Source organism: Nelumbo nucifera, chromosome 2 (assembly GCF_055504915.1).
Source record: "Nelumbo nucifera cultivar China Antique chromosome 2, China Antique-T2T, whole genome shotgun sequence".
Taxonomy (NCBI): domain Eukaryota; kingdom Viridiplantae; phylum Streptophyta; class Magnoliopsida; order Proteales; family Nelumbonaceae; genus Nelumbo; species Nelumbo nucifera.
In genome coordinates this window covers 8,289,573-8,310,512 of record NC_142650.1, presented here as the reverse complement: position 1 = coordinate 8,310,512, position 20,940 = coordinate 8,289,573, and the positions used below count along the sequence as shown (strand labels likewise).

The window sequence follows — 20,940 nt, the reverse complement described above, 5'->3', positions numbered from 1 at the left end:
TAAGTCAACCCTAACACGAATATTTAATGTTTGGGTCTAACATTTGACAATCCAACCTAAAATTAACCCAAGTACCTTAACCCAATACGTACCCGACCCACCCAACCCAATTACCAGGTCTAATCAAAATTGTCCTTTTTCTGAAACAATTTTCCGTTCAAATTCAAATGCATTCACCAGGCCAAAGGGTTTGACCGCATCACAAACTCATGCTTATATTTTAAATGACGTAATAAGTTTGTTTGTTTAAGATATTTCTAATGTTTACCAACTGAGTGGTGGCCAGTTGGTACGTTGGCTGGATACTTCCAACAGATACGAGGATTCGAATCTCTATTACCAGTTACTTTTTGAGTTGTTAATGTGTTGTGTTGAATAAAAAAGGGTAAATTTTATTGTTTGTGAAATTGATTAATTATATCTTTACTGTTTAACTATTGCCTTGCATCATTAATTTTACTCTTACTCTTAATATCCTTAATGTTTCGTCAAAATTTATATATTTAACATCACATGACCTATAAATTCTCTTTAAAACCTAATTTTGCTCATCCCTCTCATTTTCTTTTTCATACAGTGTCTGAGGTCTACGTCGTTATGTGCCTCAGTACAGTAAGAATTGGGTTGGGATAAGTTTTGGTTGTTTTGGAACAATAATATCCACCGACTATATCTAATAGTGTATATGTATTATTTACATTTTTATATCGATTATTATAAAGATGCCTCCAAGTATAGCTGCCAAATGTAATTGGGTCTTTAAAAAGGCGACTCCAAATTGGTTTTGCATGGGAAAAATCCAACCTGTAGGGTGTAGGCTGTAGCGTAGACTTTCCCCCCTTAACACCATTGATGGAACCTGGGGCGGAGCCAAGTATATTGGTGAGTCCTTCCCCCTTAACACCATTATTCATATTAGGGCTGTAAGTCGGAATTGTGCTATCAATGAGGTTAATCTTATTGTTATCTATAGGGAGCCCCAATATACTGCCAACAGATATCCCTTTCAACATGTTCCAACGTAATCTGTGTCCTCACATTAAGTTGAAAGGGATTTTCGTTGATACGAGAGAATTGGAATTTTCTACCAACAAAACATATTCCAACCCCCTAACAACATGATTTGCACCACAGATTTCACCATGGGTCTGGGACCCTCCATAAAATTGAGACGCACCGTATAATGAGATGTGTTGGAAGGTGCTTTATTGGCAAGAGATGTTTTTTATAAGTTAATATTTAATACCACTTTCCTAATTGTTCTTGTGAGAGAATATGGTGGTTGCTCAAAAATGCACAAGTATATGCTCTAAGGCATTTTTGGATGAAAGAGCTGTAAGAGACATAGGGCTTTCAATGGACTCCAAAAGTCCATTACCCAATCAACATATCATCCCAATCTCTATCCTTCACAATGGATAGAACAAACTTTGACCTTTGGTCACTACACTTTATCGATCTTATTTCTTGATTTTTAATTGTGATTGTGGTCTTAGCTCTAAAGTTGAGAAGAAGAAGAGAATGAAGAGAAGAATTAGGGTTTCAAAACTTGTGAACGCTAAGAAAAGAAAAAAAAAATGAATGGAAAAGGATCCCCTGTGTTCATCTGTATCCATGTTTTAAGACACTCTTTGGCATTGTTATGTCAATATGTGAATCCATCCTCTTACAGCCAAAGCCTTATCATCGTTGGATACATAGACTTGCCCCCTGCAAATATAGGGAGAGACTGATTCCACGATTTATACCATACTCAGCGGGTTGCAATTAGGGGTGTCAAGTGGACTGAATTTGGTCCAGTCCAATCTAGTCCAATGTGAGTCTATTATAAATGGGCCAGGTCCAATCCAATCCTATGAATGTTTTGGACTAATTTGGATTGATCCGATTCAATGCTTGGACCGTTCAATCTGTTCAAATTTATTTTGATTTAGATTGATTTCAACCCAAATCTGGTCCATTGATACATATATTCTTATCTTGTATCAATAAATCAGATATTGGCTTAATCCAACCTAATCCAGTATAAATTTGTTACGGACAGACTAAGTCCAATCTAATCTAATTAATATTTTAAACCAGATCGGTTCAATCTAATGTGTCTTGTTGATTCATCCAATCCATCTAAATTAATTTTGGATTGGACGAGGTCCAATCCAAAACCAGTCCACTGACGCCCTTAATTGCAATGGAGCAACCTAACCATTGACGCCAAAAGTCCCACCCTTGAGACGGAAAAGGTAAATGCTTTTTAATTGGGAACATTATTACCTTTAGAGGTTGTTCTTAGTAATAATAGTTTGTCAGAGTAATTGTTGAATGTGCTCTTTCTGTAATTTCCTTATTATTTCTAATTGGTATAATATAATTTGGTAATCTGCTTTTCGTTTCATAAGATATGATTTGATAATCTTCTTCCATAGTCATGACATCTTTTGAAATCACATCAAATTGTTTGTGATATTTTAAGTAGGGATTTTTATTGTTAAATCCCCTAAAAAATTTTAACACGTTCGGGTCAGTGTCAAGAGGGCGAAAGATTCATAATTCACGGGGATGGTGTGCATAGGGAGTTATTATGGGTAAATACGAGAACACATTTGCTGCGACCCCCGATTCATGACAAACGCGAGAGACACTCGGCGAGTTTTTATCATGCCAGTGCTTTAATGTGATACTTTGTCCTTTTTCACCCAACACTGCTATTCCTGATCGGTTAACTATTATCTTAAATCACGCCTAATGTTTCAACAAAATCCTTATACACATCATATCACGTGAAGTATAAATTTTTTAAAACTCAACATTATCCTTTATCCTCTTCTTCTTCTATGAGGTTGGTAAAAATACTGGCAATGAACGGGACTGTCATGCCAGATTATCTATTGTTTCAGAGAGAGGATGATTGTTACTCCATTCGCTTATCCTAGCATCTCCTTTGGATACTCTGAGTTGGAAAATTCCGACAAAGAAACACTGAGATTCTGGTTGAGTGATAAATCAAGGGACTGCGATTTCGATAGTTTGAAAAAGAATTTCCCAATCAACCCACAAGAATTGATCAGACGTAGTGCAACTTAGCAAGTGCTGTGTCATCGTTACATCTCCGTCTCATCAATTCGGTCCAACAAACGAAGAATGAGAAGCTAACAGTATAATGTTTGAGGATCCGTGGCGGAACAAGGGAAGTGAGAGAGAGAGAGAACGGGAAAGAGAGATGGCCATGAGCTCCAATCGCAGAGAGCGGCGTGCTTTCAGGAATGAACTCTGATGGAGGAAATTAAATCAAGATTGTGATTGAAGGGAGAGGGTTCGAGGTAGAGACGGAGATCAGGACCAAAAGGAGAGGGTTCGAGGAATGAACTCTGGCTTTTCAATGTCATTCTGATAACTGGAACGATAGGTGGCATCGGCCACTGATCTAGATTAATGACATGGCCAAACAAAAGTGAAGTCATGAGACCCGTCTGTGCATAAATCTTCGGCCTTATTGCTTGAAGATCTGCTAACAGAGGAGCCGCTAATCTGGAGTAACGACATGGCCGAACAAAACTGATGCTTAGAGTAGGGGTGAGCAAGAAAAACCGAACCAAATCGAAAAACCAACCGAAACCAAACTAAAAATTTGGTTTGGTACTTAAAAAACAAAGGTACTGGTTCAGTTTTGATTAACCAAAATAGAAAACTGGTAGTTAACTGAATTCATCGGTATACATATATTTATATATATATATTATTTATTTATATATTGTATATTTTCTATACATTATAAATTAATAAATATGTATTATATATAAATATATAATTTATTATTTATTATTTAAAATATAATATTTTATATATATTTCTAGTATTGTATTATATATTTATATATTTTTTTATAATATATATTGTAAAAATAAAAATTTGGAAAACCGATGAACCGAACTGATGTTTAACCTATCGGATTCAGTTTGGTTTCGATAACTGGGTTTTTCAAAAACCGATAACCCCGGTTCGATTTCAAAAAATAAGCTTATAGTTTAGTTAACCAAACAGTGAGTAACCCTAGTCATAGGACCCCATATGTGCATAAATCTTTATTCTACAGCATTGAATCCTTGTAGGGCGATCGGATGGAGGAAAAACTACCACTGCTGTGAGTTGCAGCGGTGGATGAAGCAGAGAAGGGCAGACTGACGGAGAAAAAATTCTGAGATGAGATTGCAGCGGTGGGTGGACTGAGGATGAATTCTGGGAGAACAAAGCCAACTGTGTTTAATGACATATTCTAAAAAAAGGCTTTCATATTGGGTATCTGAATTCTGAGAAGATGATAAAGATGAGATTGGAGCTCGTCATCCTCTCAAGGGAACTGTTATGGACGAGAGAGAGAGAAGAGTGATCCTATCAACTGGCTTTGGCTGGGCCGGCCGGTTCCACTAACGACACAGGCAGCACCGCCTGCAGGGGGTTTGAGCACATGAGGTGGGTTTTCGATTCAGCGGAGATCATTAGTTGTAGCGCCGAGTTTGAGGAAATTTAGATGGAATTTAATGAAATGGTAAAACCGGTGTTTTATCCTTTCAGTGAAAACAATTGTCAGAAAAAGTAGGAATGGTGCAAGACAATAATTAAATAAACAGTAAGAGCATAGTCAATTAACTAAAACACAGGAGTGGTTTAAGAAATTTGCCTATGTAAGGGAGATTGATGATCTTTGTTTTCTTGCAGATGTGACAAGTTTGTAGAAAACAACAAATTTGTTTCGTGGAAAATCAAAATTCTAAATTTATTAATCCGACGACAAAGGCTACACGCCCTAATAGTAAAAATTAACAATTATGGAAAATAAAATTGGCAACAAATTTTGTTAATGTAACGCACACTTGCTTTTTAATCTTTTAAACTTACCCGGTAATCACTAGACCTTGAACTTGAAAACATTTCACTAATACAAGTTCTTGGGAATTTGTCGTCTTAGCGATCATAAACGTTAGTTAGAGAGGGAAATTAGTAGAGGGGGGAGAGGCGCAAGGTGTAAATGAGAGCACTGGCTAGTGGCTACCATAGATCCCAATAAGGTCGGCACACTAGTGTTGCATGGTCACCATCACCAACATATATAGGAATTACCCTATTTTGTTGGCTTAAAAATCAAAATCTGACGGGTGTTTGGGAGTGAGTGACGTAGGAGATGAAAAAATAATGACTGTAATCGTTTAAAGAAAAACACTTGGGCACTTTGTCCACACTCGTTAAAACTTTAAAGGGGGTTTACTTGCCAATTGCCATGATCGAGGTATCCAAAACAGATCGAGTGTCCACATGAGATGGCAAACGGAATCTACAACTCACAACTTTTTAGATAGGCGATTCCAACCATTAACTGCATGCGTATTAATAACTTGTTCAGCTGTGAGCTCGGGAGTGGCCGTTAGTCACATGCCGCACGTGTTTACGATTACTGATGACTGATCACCTCCTTTTATTACTCAGAGACTAGTCTTGTGATGTATTATTGTTGAGGATTGTGATTTCATTTTTAAAGAAAAAAAATAAATCAACAACATCGATCCATTTGGTTGGTGAGATATGTCGTTGTCATGGTGCATGCGATGCGACTAGGGTGAGAAGTGGGAACGAACCGAACCATAACCATAACGAAGAAAGCGTGACATTTGACATGCTTTAAAATTAATTCTGATGGTGGTGGTGTGGTGTTGGGGGACTGACGAGTGACGACTGAAAGGGCCGGCCGGCGATTCATTATTCATTCATTTCAGCTTAGCATGCGCTGCTGCTCACTCTCCTTTCTGCAATGATGCCTTGCGCCACAAAAATGCCCGGCCACTATCATTACACCCCCAAAACTTAATATATTGAATGAACAAAAAAGTGTTGTTTTCATATATAAACAATATGGCCTTTGCTGCTCCTCCAAGCTACGAAACCATTCCCCCTTTTTTCTAATGGTGTTTGTATTTGTATGTGAACTCCTAATACTCCCCATTGGTATATATATCCTATGTACATCCATGGTGGCATTCTCTCTCTCTCTCTCTCTCCTTTCTGCTCTGCTCTGTATTTTGAGGCAAGTTGTGGAACGATTGAACCAGATGACAACAATGACTTAAACAGAGTAGAGTAACAGGGCCTGCAACGATGGACGTATAATGGCAGTCAAAACGGGCCCGTGAAACTAAGATTAGTCATAATGGCTAATGCAAAGATATGGACGGACACCATGAGTGAGTGGGTGAAGCGCTTCTACATGTATGGGTTCATGGGTCCATGCAATTGACAATGCACTCAAAATGCAGGATTTAATGGCCCTGAGACTATGTTTGATTTGATAGAGATGAAGAGAAAGTAGTTGAAAAACTAAAAACTTTGTGAAAGAGAAAATTAAATTGTATTTAATGCATTACCTGAGGGGACCATTTTAATTGGCTGGGAAAGGGAAACCAAAAAACACATCTTCAACATCATTCATCAATACTAATACACTAATACATATTCTTCTCTGATCTCTAATCTCTAATCTCTAGTCTCTGATCTCTAGGGATATATATAGGTAATGAAGAACCAAATCAATAATCATATTGTTCCCTCCCTCACAAAAATTCCAAATATGATGACAAATTCAAGTACAAGCAACCCACCACTTCCTCAAACTCTTATAAAAGCCCATTCCCAGTGTGTAGGTGCTCCCATCTTCACTCTAACTCCTAGCTACTTAACTCAAACTTCACGCTGGTATCAGTATGGTCACGAAGTTGACAACTTTGTTCTCCTTCATCATCTTCTTCTTTCTTACCTTTCCCTTTGTAGCTCGAGCTCAGGGCCGAGCGCCACATGGCCTTGCTTATGAGAGCCCAATGGCCTTCTCTCCGGCAGCTTTCGAGTTCTTCCACCCAACTGCTCAACGCCCCGTTTCATCATGCGCCCAATCCCTCGACTGTGCACCTCTGCCTCTCTCCTTCTCTAGTGTTTCTTCGGCTGTGGCACAATCAACTCAAGCTTACCAAAGCAAGCTATCGAAACCACCAACGAGTTCAAGTGGAATACGTGTGGGTGGCATTGCTGGCATCGTCTTTGGCTTCGTGTTTGCCGTGCTGCTAGCAATGGGTCTCTACTACGTAGTCACCATGCGCCGAGCCAATATCAATCGATCTATTTCTGTCCGCCCAGATGTCTGATACATTCAATTAATTGGCTTGCCCTTTGATCCATTTTGGTGCTCTTCGATCGGTTCCTTTTTCTCTTGTCCTAGTTAGTTACAAGATTTGTATCTATAATTTTAATTCTAGTTTTCAATCAAATGCCATCTATGGCTATCTTATCCTATAAACAAGGACTGATTTCTTCACAGACTTGGCTGGTAAGGTAAGATAATAAACCAAGGATAGTAATAATAATAATAATAATAATAATAGGAAGAGGAGGGAGGTTACATCGATCCCCCTTGTAGTCCTCTACTTACGCAAGGCTATATACCCGCAGGTGTGAAAAATAGAAATAGAGGATTGAACTTGTAGTGGAGGCTGCTACAAGTTAGGAGAGAAATATTGTGAAAATTATTGTTACCTTCTTTTTCTTGCAAGCCCCATTTGGAACTATGGCATGAGAACCAACTCATGATCCAAGAGGCAGAGAGAGGACACTGGACAGGCTGACTGAGCCTCTATGTTTGATGGGCTGGGCCTAGCCATACCCCATGTGTTTGTAAACGAGTCTTTGCAGAGACTAGCAGCTAGGAGCACAATTAATGCAAGTGACATTGATCTCAGTTGGGCTTTTATTTAAATACAATGGAATTAAAGTTTAAAGCTGCATTAATTCCATTCCTTGGTTGCTTTTCCAAGTTCCAAACATTAGTAATTCCTTTGGTGGAAATTTAAACAGTCAAAGGAAGTCCCATTTTGTCTAACTCTTCAAAGTCTCTCAGGACCCTTCATATGGCTCATCCATGGATTATCTCTGTATTGATATGGGGCTTTTACAACTTATGAAACAATAATAATAACGGTGGATAAAATAGGCTCTTTTAAAAAGGGAAAGTCATACTTCAGTCATTTTAAAATTATATATATATATATAAAGCTCAATGTGTTACTCAAAAAGTTGCTTTGTATAATGTCAGAATTCAGGGTATTGTAAACATTTTCTGAATTTCCATTTGAGTTGGAATCCACACATGCACTTTTGAAATTTCAACTTGAGAAAAGAAATTATCATTGGATTAGGAAAGGAGCTCTCATCTCCTTAAAAGCTGAGTCCCGTTTTCCATAATTATCAATAATTTCGTTTTTTCGCTCCAGGCAGAGTTAGGGGTGATCATGGGCCGGGCTCGAGCCAGATTTTCCACTTATGATAAGGGATATAGTTTAGGCCCGGGGTCAGTCCAATCTGACTTGGGGTTCCGAGCGTGAAATATAAGTCCTAGCACAGGTCTACATAGGCTCCGGCCTAGGCCGGGCTGAGCCTGATTTTGGGCCAATGTCTTTCATATATAAAACATTACAGATTTATAATATTTTATATTAAATGACATAATATGCATATAAAATTTTATTTTATACATTATATAATATAAATTATACATGTGATGTTATAATATTTATATATAAAATATATAATATAATGTAAATAACAAGTATATATATGTATACATTATACACAAAATGTGTAAGTTTAAATATATGCGGGCCAGGATAGGCCCGGGCTGGACTTAAAGTATTAAGCCCAAACCCGACCCAAAAATTTACAAGCCTGATGTGGGGTCAGGCCAAAACACAAAACCTAGGCCCATGCCCGGAACCAATTATGATTATTATTTGATACCATTTCTCTCTCTCTCTCATTCGACACACAATATAGGGATGAGGGGAATTCGGGTGGGGCAGAGCAGATGCTCCATGCAAATCAGGCCCGGTGGCCATACCTAGGGCTGTAACTAGATCGGACTTGGATCATATACAGTAAATTTTATATCCTATCTCATTATTAAAAACCTACATCTGAGTTCGATTGGATTTAAAGACTCAGGATTTGAATTTAAATCCTAATGGACTCGGATCATATTCACATTTAATCTGACTCTGCTATAAATTTTCTAAAATACCAAAAAAATTAGAAATTTATTTATTTTTCAACTTTTATATATAATAAATTAATATAAATATAATATACGAAATTTATTATATATATAAATTTATATATAATATATAGAATATATTTTTATAATTTTAAATATCATTTTATAAAATTTATATATTAAAATTAATAAATATTATAATATAATTCAATTCAGATTTTAATCAGATTGGATGTGGTCAAATCTGAATCTAAATCCAATCATATTATTAATGGGATGTAGATTGTAACATCTGAATTCAATCCAATTACATAAATACATCTCTCAAATTCGAAATAATATCGGGCCTTGGATTTTTAGGTATCATTAACAGGCCTAGCCTTACCACGAAGAACCTATAGTTCGATAGGTTTGATCCCGTGCCTCCTAACTGGATGGGATGCCAAGTGGCCAACCCAACTACGAGGTACCTTCTATTGGCTCATAATGACTTCTCGAACCTTGAGAATTTGAAATGGATGTGCCCTAGTTCTAGATTTAAAAACTAGAAAATGCATGCACTTAAGCTACAATCGTATCGAACATTAGCTCTTCAAATTATTTTAAAATGCATGCACTTAAGCTACAATCGTATCGAACTCTAATCAAATAGTTCATACGGGTATCAATAGTATTCAAAAATCCGATTTTAAATTTGAGGTTCAACATAATCGAATTAAATTCGAATAATTTGAATATGTAATTAGTTAAAATCATACTTCTTATTTATACCGAATAGTTAATTGGATTTGAATTCGGATATGATCTAATCCGATTCAATAAATATCCAAATTCAATCGATTATTTAATTCTTGTATATAATATATGAAATATTTAAATGTTTTATATAATTTATATATAATAATTAAATTATATAAATAGTTTATATATTTTATAAACTTTATATAAGTAAAATATTTATTTTATATATTTATTTATTACCTAAAATAATTAATTGGTCGAATTAGAATCAAATTGAATATTCGAATATTTAATCAAATTAGGATTCTAATATTATTTTACAATATCCGTCGAATATCGTATCGAATTTGGATATTGTCTGATTTGATTCGAATTCAACCCGTTTACATCCCTAATAGTTCGGGCTCAAGTTCGAACCTTGGGGTAAATTCGATTAGTTATTTGAGCTTGATTTCGACAAACAAAAAGTTCCACTTGAAAGCTTGCGGGCTTGGCTCAATTAACACACACACACACACAAAAATATATTCATTTATGAGCTTTGGAGTTGAACTTTAGCTTATCGAATACATAATCGAACAGAGCTCAAATCGGAAAATATAGTTCAAGTCGAGCTCAAGTTCGAACTCGATTGGACCTGGTAGCATTTTAGTGAAGCTGAGCCAAGACCGAGTTCACATCTCCCGCCCCACCGCCTATCGCCCCACAAAGGCTCCACACAATGTTCGATTGCCACATGTCCAATCACATGTAGTGGGGCATTCCCGCGTGCGGGGCTAATGGGGCGGTCGTTAGCTCATCCCGTTAGCCCCAAAACGAGCCCAAACTTCTTTTCTCCCATACAATGTTTTAAAAAAATGACCCAAAAACTGAACCATTTTGGCCACCGATTTTTGGGCCAATAGTCCAATCATTTAGTTCGAACAAATGCCCCATTCTGACAAATAAATTAAAAAAATAAAAAATGACCAAGAATCATTGAACGGGTCAACGGTTTGACCTTCTAAGTCAACAGGTTGTTGACTTTTTCAATGATTTTTGGCCAAATACCGGGTTTGGCCAGTAACGGTGAACTGGTCGAAGCGATCGCCATTGCCAGAAATGGAGTTGGATCTGAGTTTGGGCAGGGGGGAGTAGAACGGGGGTCATACACAATTTGAGGCAAGGTTTTCAAACTACCGTTGACCCAAACGGTCGGACCGTTCGACCCAAGAACTATTCAGGCAACTGGTTTCCGTTGACTCAGGCCGTCAACCCGTCGACCCGCTCGACGGTTTTTGACCATTTTTTTATTTTTAATTATTATTTTTATATTTTTCAATTTATTTGTCAGAACGGCCCATCCATTCGAACCGGATGATCAGATCGTCAACCCAGAAAAGGTGGCCAAAATGGTTCCATTTTTGGGTCGTTTTTTAAAACATTGATTTGAGGTTGAGGGGTAGGAATATGGAAGAAAGGAGGTTTGGGCTCATTTTGGGGCTAACGAGATGAATGGACGGGCCATTCTGACAAATAAATTAAAAAAATACAAAATAATTAAAAATAAAAACCGTTGAATGGGTCGACGGTTCGATTGCCCGGGTCACTGGAACTTATTGCTCGAACAGTTCCCAAGCCGAACGGTCCGACCGTTGGGTCAATAGAGATTCAAAAACCTTGTCTCAAATTGCGTTTGGCCCAGTTCTGCTCCCCTCCCCTTGAGCTCGGATCCAACTCCATATCCGACAACGATGATCGCTCTGGCCAGTTTACCGTTACCAAGTAGGCATGGGTCAAATGGGTTCCATTTTACCCCAAACCTACTATTTTTCCAAAAAACATTGAAAAAGTCAACAACCCATTGACCCAGATGGTTGAATTGTCAACCTGTTCAATGATTTTTTATTATTTTCTTAATTTATTTGTCAAAATGGGCCATTCGTTCAAATTGGACAATCGGACTGTTGAACCCGAAACCAATGGTCAAAACAGTTCCATTTCCAGGTCGTTTTTTAAAATGTTGTATGGGAGAAAAAAAGTTTGAGCTCATTTTGATACTAACGGGACGAGCTAACGGCAGTCCTATTAACGCTACACATGGGAACACCCCGTTATGTGCGATTGAACATATGACATTCGCACGTTATGTGGGATGTTTGTGGAGCGGAGATGTGAACTCTTATGGACCAAAGCATCTCTGACGCATTATCGTTTTTTTGGTATAGTTCACATGTCAGCCCCACAACACATCCTCGCCGTGTATTAAGAACATCTTCCGATGATAATATCAATCTTGATGATGTTAACATCGGGAGGTGTACCCAATACACGGCGGAATGCGCTGTGGGGTGGAGATATGATCTCTTTTGGGTGTGTTGACCGTGAAAGCCATTGGGTTTAGTTACCATAAATAGCCCTTGTGTGGAGCCAAAATAGGTTATTCGAATTCTAGTTTCCCCAAACACCATCACGAATTCTATTACTTCTACTTTCCGTGCGTAATACCGTGCAGGAGGATGAGATACACATGCGATATTTCGTGGGTAGAGGTAGGTAGGTAGAATTTGTATGGGCATTCGGGAGCTTCTGATGTGCATGTGAAATCGGTGTGAGATGTGCTCGGTAAGGAGCAAATCTCAATTCCTATTTCGTATAGGCTAGCAACGCAGTGATGATTCCGATTTCAACGTCAGCGGAGCGTATTTAGCGAATAAACCGTGTCCGTGTTATCTAACCTTCGTTCGCTTTTACTTTCTCGTCTTCTCACCAAAAAAAAAAAGTCCTCGTCTGAATTCCGGAAAAGTAAGAAGGAAGAGAAAAGAAGATGCATCTATGGCCTTCCCTGAGGATTAGGGATTCATTCAAGCTCGCTTACTTGAGGAAACTTGAATGGAATCTCCACAGAATGAATAGTGACGAGGAATCTCAAGAGAACCAGAAATTGCTCGAGAATGAAAAAGATGTTGATGACAAAGGATGTTCTGCTTCTAAGATCCCTGGAGTCGTTGCGCTATGCAAAGAGATGTTGATGATTCTCTCATGTTGCTACTGTTGTTTCTGCTGTGGAGGTAGGTAATATAACATTTTTAAGTTTTATCACTTAGCCCCTCGACCGTCTTTTTATTCTGCCGTTTTCTGGGTACACGTTATTTCTCTTTTTAACCTGCACTTGTTTGATTCGCGATGGTCAGCCGCTTGAAGCTTGATTGCCTTCTCTCTCCAGGCTGGCCAAAGCAGCTGTTAATCGCCTCCAGGAGTTCAATCTTCTTCGAGCCAAAATTTCTGCCATCCTTCTATCCTTAGCTTGAATCACAGATTGACAATTTCCTCTTGCAAAACGTAGCCTTTTCTTGTTGACTCAGTGAAGCATTCAAGTTAATTCCCACCGTAGACTGTACTTTCAGAATTCAGATTCCAAGACTCTGCCCCAGTCGGCGGAGCATTCCGTCAGTTTTGAATTTTTACGGTCCATTTTCTCCTCTTTTCTATTTTCTATTTTCTTTTTTTTTTCTCATTTATTTAGGAGAGAAAAAAGAGGGTTGGAAGTTAATTCCCACCATTTTGCCCTTACATTTCAACATAAGCTCTGTTTTCGAGCCGCCTTTTAAACTAAAAGAATTGAATATGGAACCAGGCACAGGGAGGGCAGAGTCAAGACATGGATGGCCCAGCTGATGGACCGCTTGGACCAGCCTCATCATTCCTTCTTGTGGCAGAATTAGCTCTGTCATGCATGGAAACGCCACAGTTGAACTTATTGGAAAACCTTTATATGTTGTCATATTTAAAAACAAGTTTCATAGGAAATCAGAATGATCAGTTTATTCTTAATCATCTGGTTATCAATCAATTCAAAACGTCTATGAATATTTTCTATCTACTGGTTATTATGTATAAAGCTGTTTTTTCCCCTCATTTTGCCACATGACTTTCTATGGTAGGACCCATTTAATGGTGCAACCTGATCTCCTGAATATTGACATGTGATATATTATAGAGCCCATGACCACTTTACATATCATGTTTCCTGTTGCCTCAATTTGACATTACAAGCCAATTAATTATTCATTTATTGAGAAAATAAATTTGTATTAGCTTAATCACATATATTATTTTATAAGTAAATAAATTAAATGAAGTAACTCATTAATTTATACAAAATTTGGAAATATTAGTTTATACAAGGATGAGAGACATCCTCTTCTCCTTGAATGCACACTTGGGCTGGGTTCCGAGGGAACTAAACTCTGAAGCCGCCAGTCTAGCTAAATCTGGTGCTCACAGGGATTACTTATTCAGTGATAGTTTTCTGTCTGTATAACTCTATGAGTGTTTGATCTCTGTGTACATCTCCTCATGTCCCTCTCTTTTTTATGAATAAAGCTACTTTTTTTTTTCAAAAAAAAGTTATATATAAAGTTTTTTTCTACTATTTTCTTGAACGCTTTTTGATACTATTGCATCTCTAGGCCCAACTGCTTTACCTTTGCCTCTAGCCTTTTAAAATCTTGATTCCACTCTCGCATACCCTTGTGGATATGGCATTAAACAGAACAGAATGGTGAAATAGGATTCATGTAGCTGACACAATATAGTTGGGATAAGGCTTAGATGATGATGATCATGATCTCACACACCCTTATCAGGGTTAATGAATTCTGCTATTTTGTCTTTGGCATTTATGACTATAGTGTTTCACCAATTGGGATTGGAGAGGGACTTGGAGAATGAGTGAGTGTTTTCATGGACCCAATTATTAATCCGAAAATAATTTTTTCTCCATTCTCAATAATCCTTCCTAAACTTTTGGATTAGCTTCTTAGAGTTGAGAATTTCTCTCCAAGTGCATGAAGCTTTCTGGTTGGGAATAGCTTCAAAAACTGAAAGAAGTTGGTATTGCTTAAAGATTTGGTCCATATTGTCTCTACTCACGAGTTATCCTATTGGTGCAAGATGTGCCACCTAATTGCTAGTCCTCTTTCCTCTCTAGGTTCAGCTTGTAGAAAGTTTAGGTCCTCTGTTTCGGCCTTTATTTTCTCATTGCCTTGGCATTTAGGTTTCTGTAATTCTAGAATGGCTTTTTGATAAAATTCAGATGTAGTGTCCATACGATTTCAAATAATGACAAGAAGAAAACTGTTCTAGTCAAACTAGAGAGAAAAGCCCATCTTCTCTAGTCGACTAGACTTTATTTATACCTTTCTAAACAAACCAGAATTACTCTTATACCCTTACTTAAGTGAAAGCCACATCAGCTAACTTAAGATATACTCGTAAGTACAATTAACATATAACTTAATGTAAAAAGCCTATACTACTCTTCTACAGTTGACTCTAACACTCCCCCTCAAGCTGGTGAGTATATGTCATATAGTCCTAGCTTGTTACATATGTAGTCCACTCTTCCCCGACTCAACCCTTTGGGAAACGATCTGCCCATTGATTTCCTGTGTTCACATATGTTGTACTTATCACTCCATTAAGCACCTTCTCACGTACAAAATGGCAATCAACTTCTATATGCTTCGTTCTTTCATGAAACACTGGATTAGAGGAGATATGAATTGCAGCTTGATTGTCACAATATAGCTTCATAGGAGTGTCAATCGAGTACCCTATTTCCTCTAGGAGATGTTTCAACCACACTAGTTCACATGTTGTGTCTACCATGGCTCTATATTCAGCCTCTGCACTGCTTCTTGCTACCACTGTCTGCTTCTTACTTTTCCATGTCACTAAGTTCCCATCAAGAAAAGTGCAATACCCTATAGTAGACCTTCTGTCAGATATGGAACCAGCTCAATCAGCATCCGTGTATCCCTCTATCTCAAGACTTCCTCCACTCTTATATAACAAACCATGACCTGGAGCTCCCTTCAAATACTGCGCAATCCTTAGAACCGCCTCCCAATGTGGAATTTGAGGATTCTGCAAAAAACTGACTCACTACACTGACTGCAAATGAGATATCGGGTCGAGTGATGATTAGGTAATTCAGCTTACCTACCAACCTTCTGTACTCTCCCGGATCCTCAAACTCCTCACTTGCATCACTGCTCAACTTAGCATTTGGTTCCATGGGTGCTTCTGCTAGTTTGGCACCTAACAACCCTGTTTCCTCTAATAGATCAAGGACATATCTCCTCTGGCACAAATTAATACCATTCTTGGACCTTGCTACTTCTATCCCTAGGAAGTATCTTAATTTGCTAAGATCCTTTGTCTGGAAGTGATCATGCAAGTAAGTCTTCAACCTGTCAATCCCTGGTCTGTCACTGCCTGTGATAACAATATCATCTACATATACCACCAATAGGATCTTCCCAGCACTGGACTCATAGCTGAATACGAAATGGTCAACCTGATACTATTTCATGCCAAACTTCTTTACCACTTCACTGAATCTACCAAACCATGCACGGGGGGATTGTTTAAGCCCATAAATAGCCTTCTTAAGTCTACATACTTTCTCACCCTCCCCTTGAGCAAGAAACCCTGGTGGTTGCTCCATGTACACTTCCTCGAGGAGATCACCATGTAAAAAAACGTTCTTAATGTCAAGTTGAAACAAGGGCCAATCAAACATAGCAGCAGGAGAGATAAGAACACGAACAGAACCAATTTTGGAAACTGGGGAGAAGGTGTCTGTGTACGATACCATACAACTATGAATAATCATTGGCAACTAATTGAGCTTTCAACCGTTCAACACTCCCATCAAGCAAATATTTAACAATATACACTCACTTACAACCTACAACATGCTTACCAGGCGGAAGAGTGGTGAGGTCCCACGTATGAGTACGAGTCAAGGCCGAGAGTTCTTCTTCTATTGCTTGGCGCCACCCTGGAGAAGTGAGAGCTTCCTGGACATCCTTGGGAATAGAGACAGATGATAACATAGAAACAAACTGGCGATGGGAAGCTGAAAGGTGAGATACAAACACATAATTGGAAATGGGGTGAAGAGTGCAACTACGTTTACCTTTCCGCAAAGCAATAGGGAGATCAAGGTCAGAAACAAGGGGTGGGGCTGGGGTGGGAACAAATGCTGGATCTGTTAACGGTGACGAAGCTGGAGGAGGAGCTAGTACCTGACGATGCGTATACACTTGTCGGATGGGTGGTCGTTCCGCAAGTAGTTGCACTGGAGGCAAAGACTTGGTCACAATTGGAACAAGAGGAATGGGGTCCTCAACTGAAACTGGAAGGGGAGGTGATAGTGATGGAAGAGAAGAAACATTCGACCCGGAGAAAAAAGGAACAGACTCAAAGAATGTAACATTAGGACACACAAAAGAACATCAGGAACTAGGATTATAACACTTATACCCTTTTTGAGTCCTAGAATAGCTTAGGAAGATACACTTAGTAGATTAAGCATCTAACTTGTCCATTCCAGGCCCAAGATTATGAACAAAACACACATCCAAAAACTCTAGGAGTAAGGGGAAAAGGAGACAAAGTGGGAAACAAAACAAAGAATGGTGATTGGCCTTCAAGGATAGACATGGGCATGCGGTTAATAAGGAAGCAGGATGTAAGTACATCATCACTCCAAAAGTGTTTGGGAACATTCATATGATGTAAGAGGGACCGAACAGTTTCCAAAAAGTGACGGTTCTTTCTCTCAGCCACCCCATTTTGTTGAGGGGTGTAGGTACACGAGGTTTGTTGGATAATGCCATGTTGTTCCAAATATTCTTGAAATGGAGTATAAAAATACTCGTGACCATTATTAGAATGGAGAATTTTAATGTGTACATCATATTGATTGTGAATCTCAGCATAAAATTTTTAGAAAATAGAAAACAATTCACTCATTTCTTTCATAAGGTAAATCCATGTCATCCTTGAATAATCATCAACAAAAATTACAAAGTACTTGTAACCAGTATAAGACACTATTCTGTTTGGACCCCAGATGTCCGAATGGACTAAAGAAAAAGGACTCGACATACGATTATCAACTCTAGGACTAAAGGGAACACGATGATGTTTCCTAAACTGACACGACTCACAATTCAAAGTAGAAAGACGACTCAACGACGAAACAAGTAACTGAAGAGCTTTAAGAGACGGATGACCAAGTCTGTAGTGCCATTGATGAGGAGACTTAGTCAATTTACTAACAGACTTAGTCAAGGTAATACAGTCCACCAGCTTCATGCCCTCCACCAATCTTCATCCCCGTCTTAAGATTCCGAAACACACAAGAAGGGTAAAATGTGATAGAGCAATTAAGAGACTTAGTCAATTTACTAACAGACATCGGGTTAAAGGGAAACTTGGGAACATATAAAACTGAGGATAGGGATAATGAGTCTGTGTCAACATTATCAACACAGGCATATTCTGATCTGTTTCAAGTCCACAACATGCTGCTTCACCTAAGTGGCCGTCACATCAATCATAGCCTGGAATATCTTCATCTGTTGAACCCAATGGGTAATACAAACCATGGCTCTAGTTGGACATATACGTGCATATTCTTTTTCTAGCTTCTTTGTAGGTAAAGGCACACTTATGTTTAACTGGACATGTTTATCTTCCCCCATTTTCTGATTGGTTTCTACTTTTCTTTCTTTTTTGGCTCAACCTAGGACTTCCAGTAATTGAATCCACTGTGATTCTAGTTTCTTCCTCTAGTGGTACCTTTGGTTTTGCTTCTGAAATTCTGTTACCTTGAGCAGAATTTTGTTCATTACAAAAAAAACCGAAAAAAAAGAGCAGGATTTTGTTTTGCTTTTCATATATAAGATTTTGCAGTTTACTTGTACATCAGTCTGGATTCTCTTGGAAAGGATTTCATATTACTTGGTCACATATTACCCTAGTATTTGTAATATTGAGTTTAATTGCATTGCATTATATTGGGTTCCCCAAATGGATCATATTTTATGTATCAAATTTTCTGAAGAGGGTTCTGTTTTGTACCCCATAGTCATGTTTTGGTTTTCTAAGCTGAGTTGACATACAATTGCATGCTGCACCAGCTAGCCTATGGAAGCAGAGAATCCTCTGTTGAAGGGCCTATTAAGGCTGTGAGGCCATGCTGCATTGAGCCTCCTGTTAGCATTTGGCTAGGATTTTGATGGGAAATTAATGCTAAAGAATTATTAAAAAATGTTTCAAGGCAGATTATAAAGTTTTAGATGGTTTTGGGCTGTTGGGATAATAGCATTGCGGTTGAGAGAATATCAAGTGCTTTTTTTGTTGGTACCCACATGCTTCCTACCCATAGAATCCATAATTTCTAATCCCTTCTAGGTCCACTTACCAAAAGAAATCCCTTTTAGTTTTCCTCTGTAGCTCTAGCTAGATCATATCAGAAGAAACACATAGCCAAGTTATGAACTTACATTAAAAACTACCTTAGCTTATTGCATTGTCCTTTTTTGTACAGATTCTCGTTGTACAAAGGACAAGTTATTAATATAATCATACTTTACCTACTTTCAAAAAAAATTACATTAAAAACTACCTTAGCTTATTTGCATTAAACCAAACTTTATTAGGCATCTAAATATAAACAGGAAAGAGAAACAAAGGTTGTTGTATTGACCTGTAGAACTTCACTTCTCATGTGTTGAGGTGTTTATCTCTTGTCAAATACTCTTTATGCCCATTTTTATATTTAGATTATTTTCTCCACCTAACCATGGGTGTCTCCGAGTTTAAGGTTGTATGAGTCTCCCCTGATAAGAATGACTGTTGATCTGGATATAATAATTTGAGTTTGGATACTGTTGAAAATTACTTGAATGAGAAGACTTTGTATGTCTGATCCTCTTTTCTGTCTTTCAGCATGCCTTGATCAAGAAGAGAACTGATGCTGAGATTAGGGAGGAAGCTTATGGTATAAGAGTAAAGAATCTTCAGTAAAGTTGTGTATTCATTTTCCTTTTGTTTACACTTTTTCTCCTATACATTATAGAGTTCACCATCAAAAATGGATCTAGCCTCTTGATGAAATGTTTGGAATGCAATCATCTCAGGTTTTCTAGAAATAAACTCATGTACAGTTGTTCTTAACAACCTGAACCAAAATACATTTCAGGTTTTAACCTGTGGGTTCAAAAGCTATGGAAAACTAATATTGGTGGATTCGATTTTTACTTTGTATATTGGCTTTTACCTCCCCACCCCCCACACACACATACACCCCCCCCCAAAAAAAAACCTTTGTATCTGAATTGTGAACAGAGAAAATGATGCTGTGTGGTTATTATATATTTTTACTTTTAAATTTCCTTTTCTTTCTTTTGTTGACTTAATTGTATTCATTGTGTTCAAATGCAATTAGAACCGGGATAAAATGAGTTAATGTATATTGTATTCAATTATTCATATCTCATTAACCTAGATCACTATTTAGGTCAGCTCAAACCGAATTTGACTAACCCAGTCCAATTGCCAGCCAGTTCGATTGGGTTGTCCACGCTATAGGTCTGGGTTAAGATTGTCAAAAATCAACCTGGTTGAAAAATGGCTTCAAAAAGGGAAAAAGAAATCTGGTTGAAAATGAAGTTGGGTTAGGTTGGACTCAGCAAACTTGATCCGGACAGAATTTGTTGGTGGTATGGCTAAAAAGAGATCTCATAGGGCTCTGCAGTGTCAAGAACTAATAATATACAGCCCTAGGTAGGTTGTGGATATATACAGATTACAGTTAGCAACTAAACTTGATTACTTGGTCTCCCTCCGAGGCAAGATGATAGACTTATACATAAAACTGGTTTTGTTCGAGATTGTCCCGCTCTAAATCCTTGACAGGTGTTCGGTTGTTTGAAGAAATTCACTCCGTCACCCGCATTGAGTTTCTGTACTCCATAGAATCAAACTTTGGTTATTGACAGTAGATGGTCGTAACTCGTAATTTGTCATCCATGATCATCCAAGCATTGTCATGTTACTTCATTAAATGCAAAACATGAAATTAAATCCCTTTACCCATTTACCAACTGATGTAGGGTATCTGGCCTATCTGCAGATCTCAACACGTGGTGTCAGCTGGATGCCCGGTACCTTGACACATGGCGTCGGTTGGATGCATCCTGACCACCTATAATCAATCACTGTCAACCACCACCATCTGCTCCCAACTATTCTCAGGAACCTTCAACTATAAAAAGGGC

The 20,940-nt window shown here is 38.1% G+C and overlaps 2 protein-coding genes across 2 annotated transcripts; both read left to right on the top strand.

Annotated features, from left to right (window-relative positions):
- The first annotated feature begins 6,695 nt into the window (after nucleotides 1–6,695).
- LOC104594853 (uncharacterized) lies at nucleotides 6,696–7,351 on the top strand. The gene has a single exon (XM_010255373.2). It carries the CDS (start codon nucleotides 6,747–6,749, stop codon nucleotides 7,179–7,181), a length of 435 nt encoding a protein of 144 aa, XP_010253675.1. The 5' UTR covers nucleotides 6,696–6,746; the 3' UTR covers nucleotides 7,182–7,351.
- A 4,933-nt stretch (nucleotides 7,352–12,284) lies between these two features.
- LOC104594852 (uncharacterized) lies at nucleotides 12,285–20,056 on the top strand. Its single transcript, XM_010255371.3, has 2 exons — nucleotides 12,285–12,870; nucleotides 19,610–20,056. The coding sequence occupies exons 1-2, from the start codon at nucleotides 12,627–12,629 to the stop codon at nucleotides 19,633–19,635; spliced, it is 270 nt and encodes an 89-aa protein (XP_010253673.1). The 5' UTR covers nucleotides 12,285–12,626; the 3' UTR covers nucleotides 19,636–20,056.
- Nucleotides 20,057–20,940: the final 884 nt, after the last annotated feature.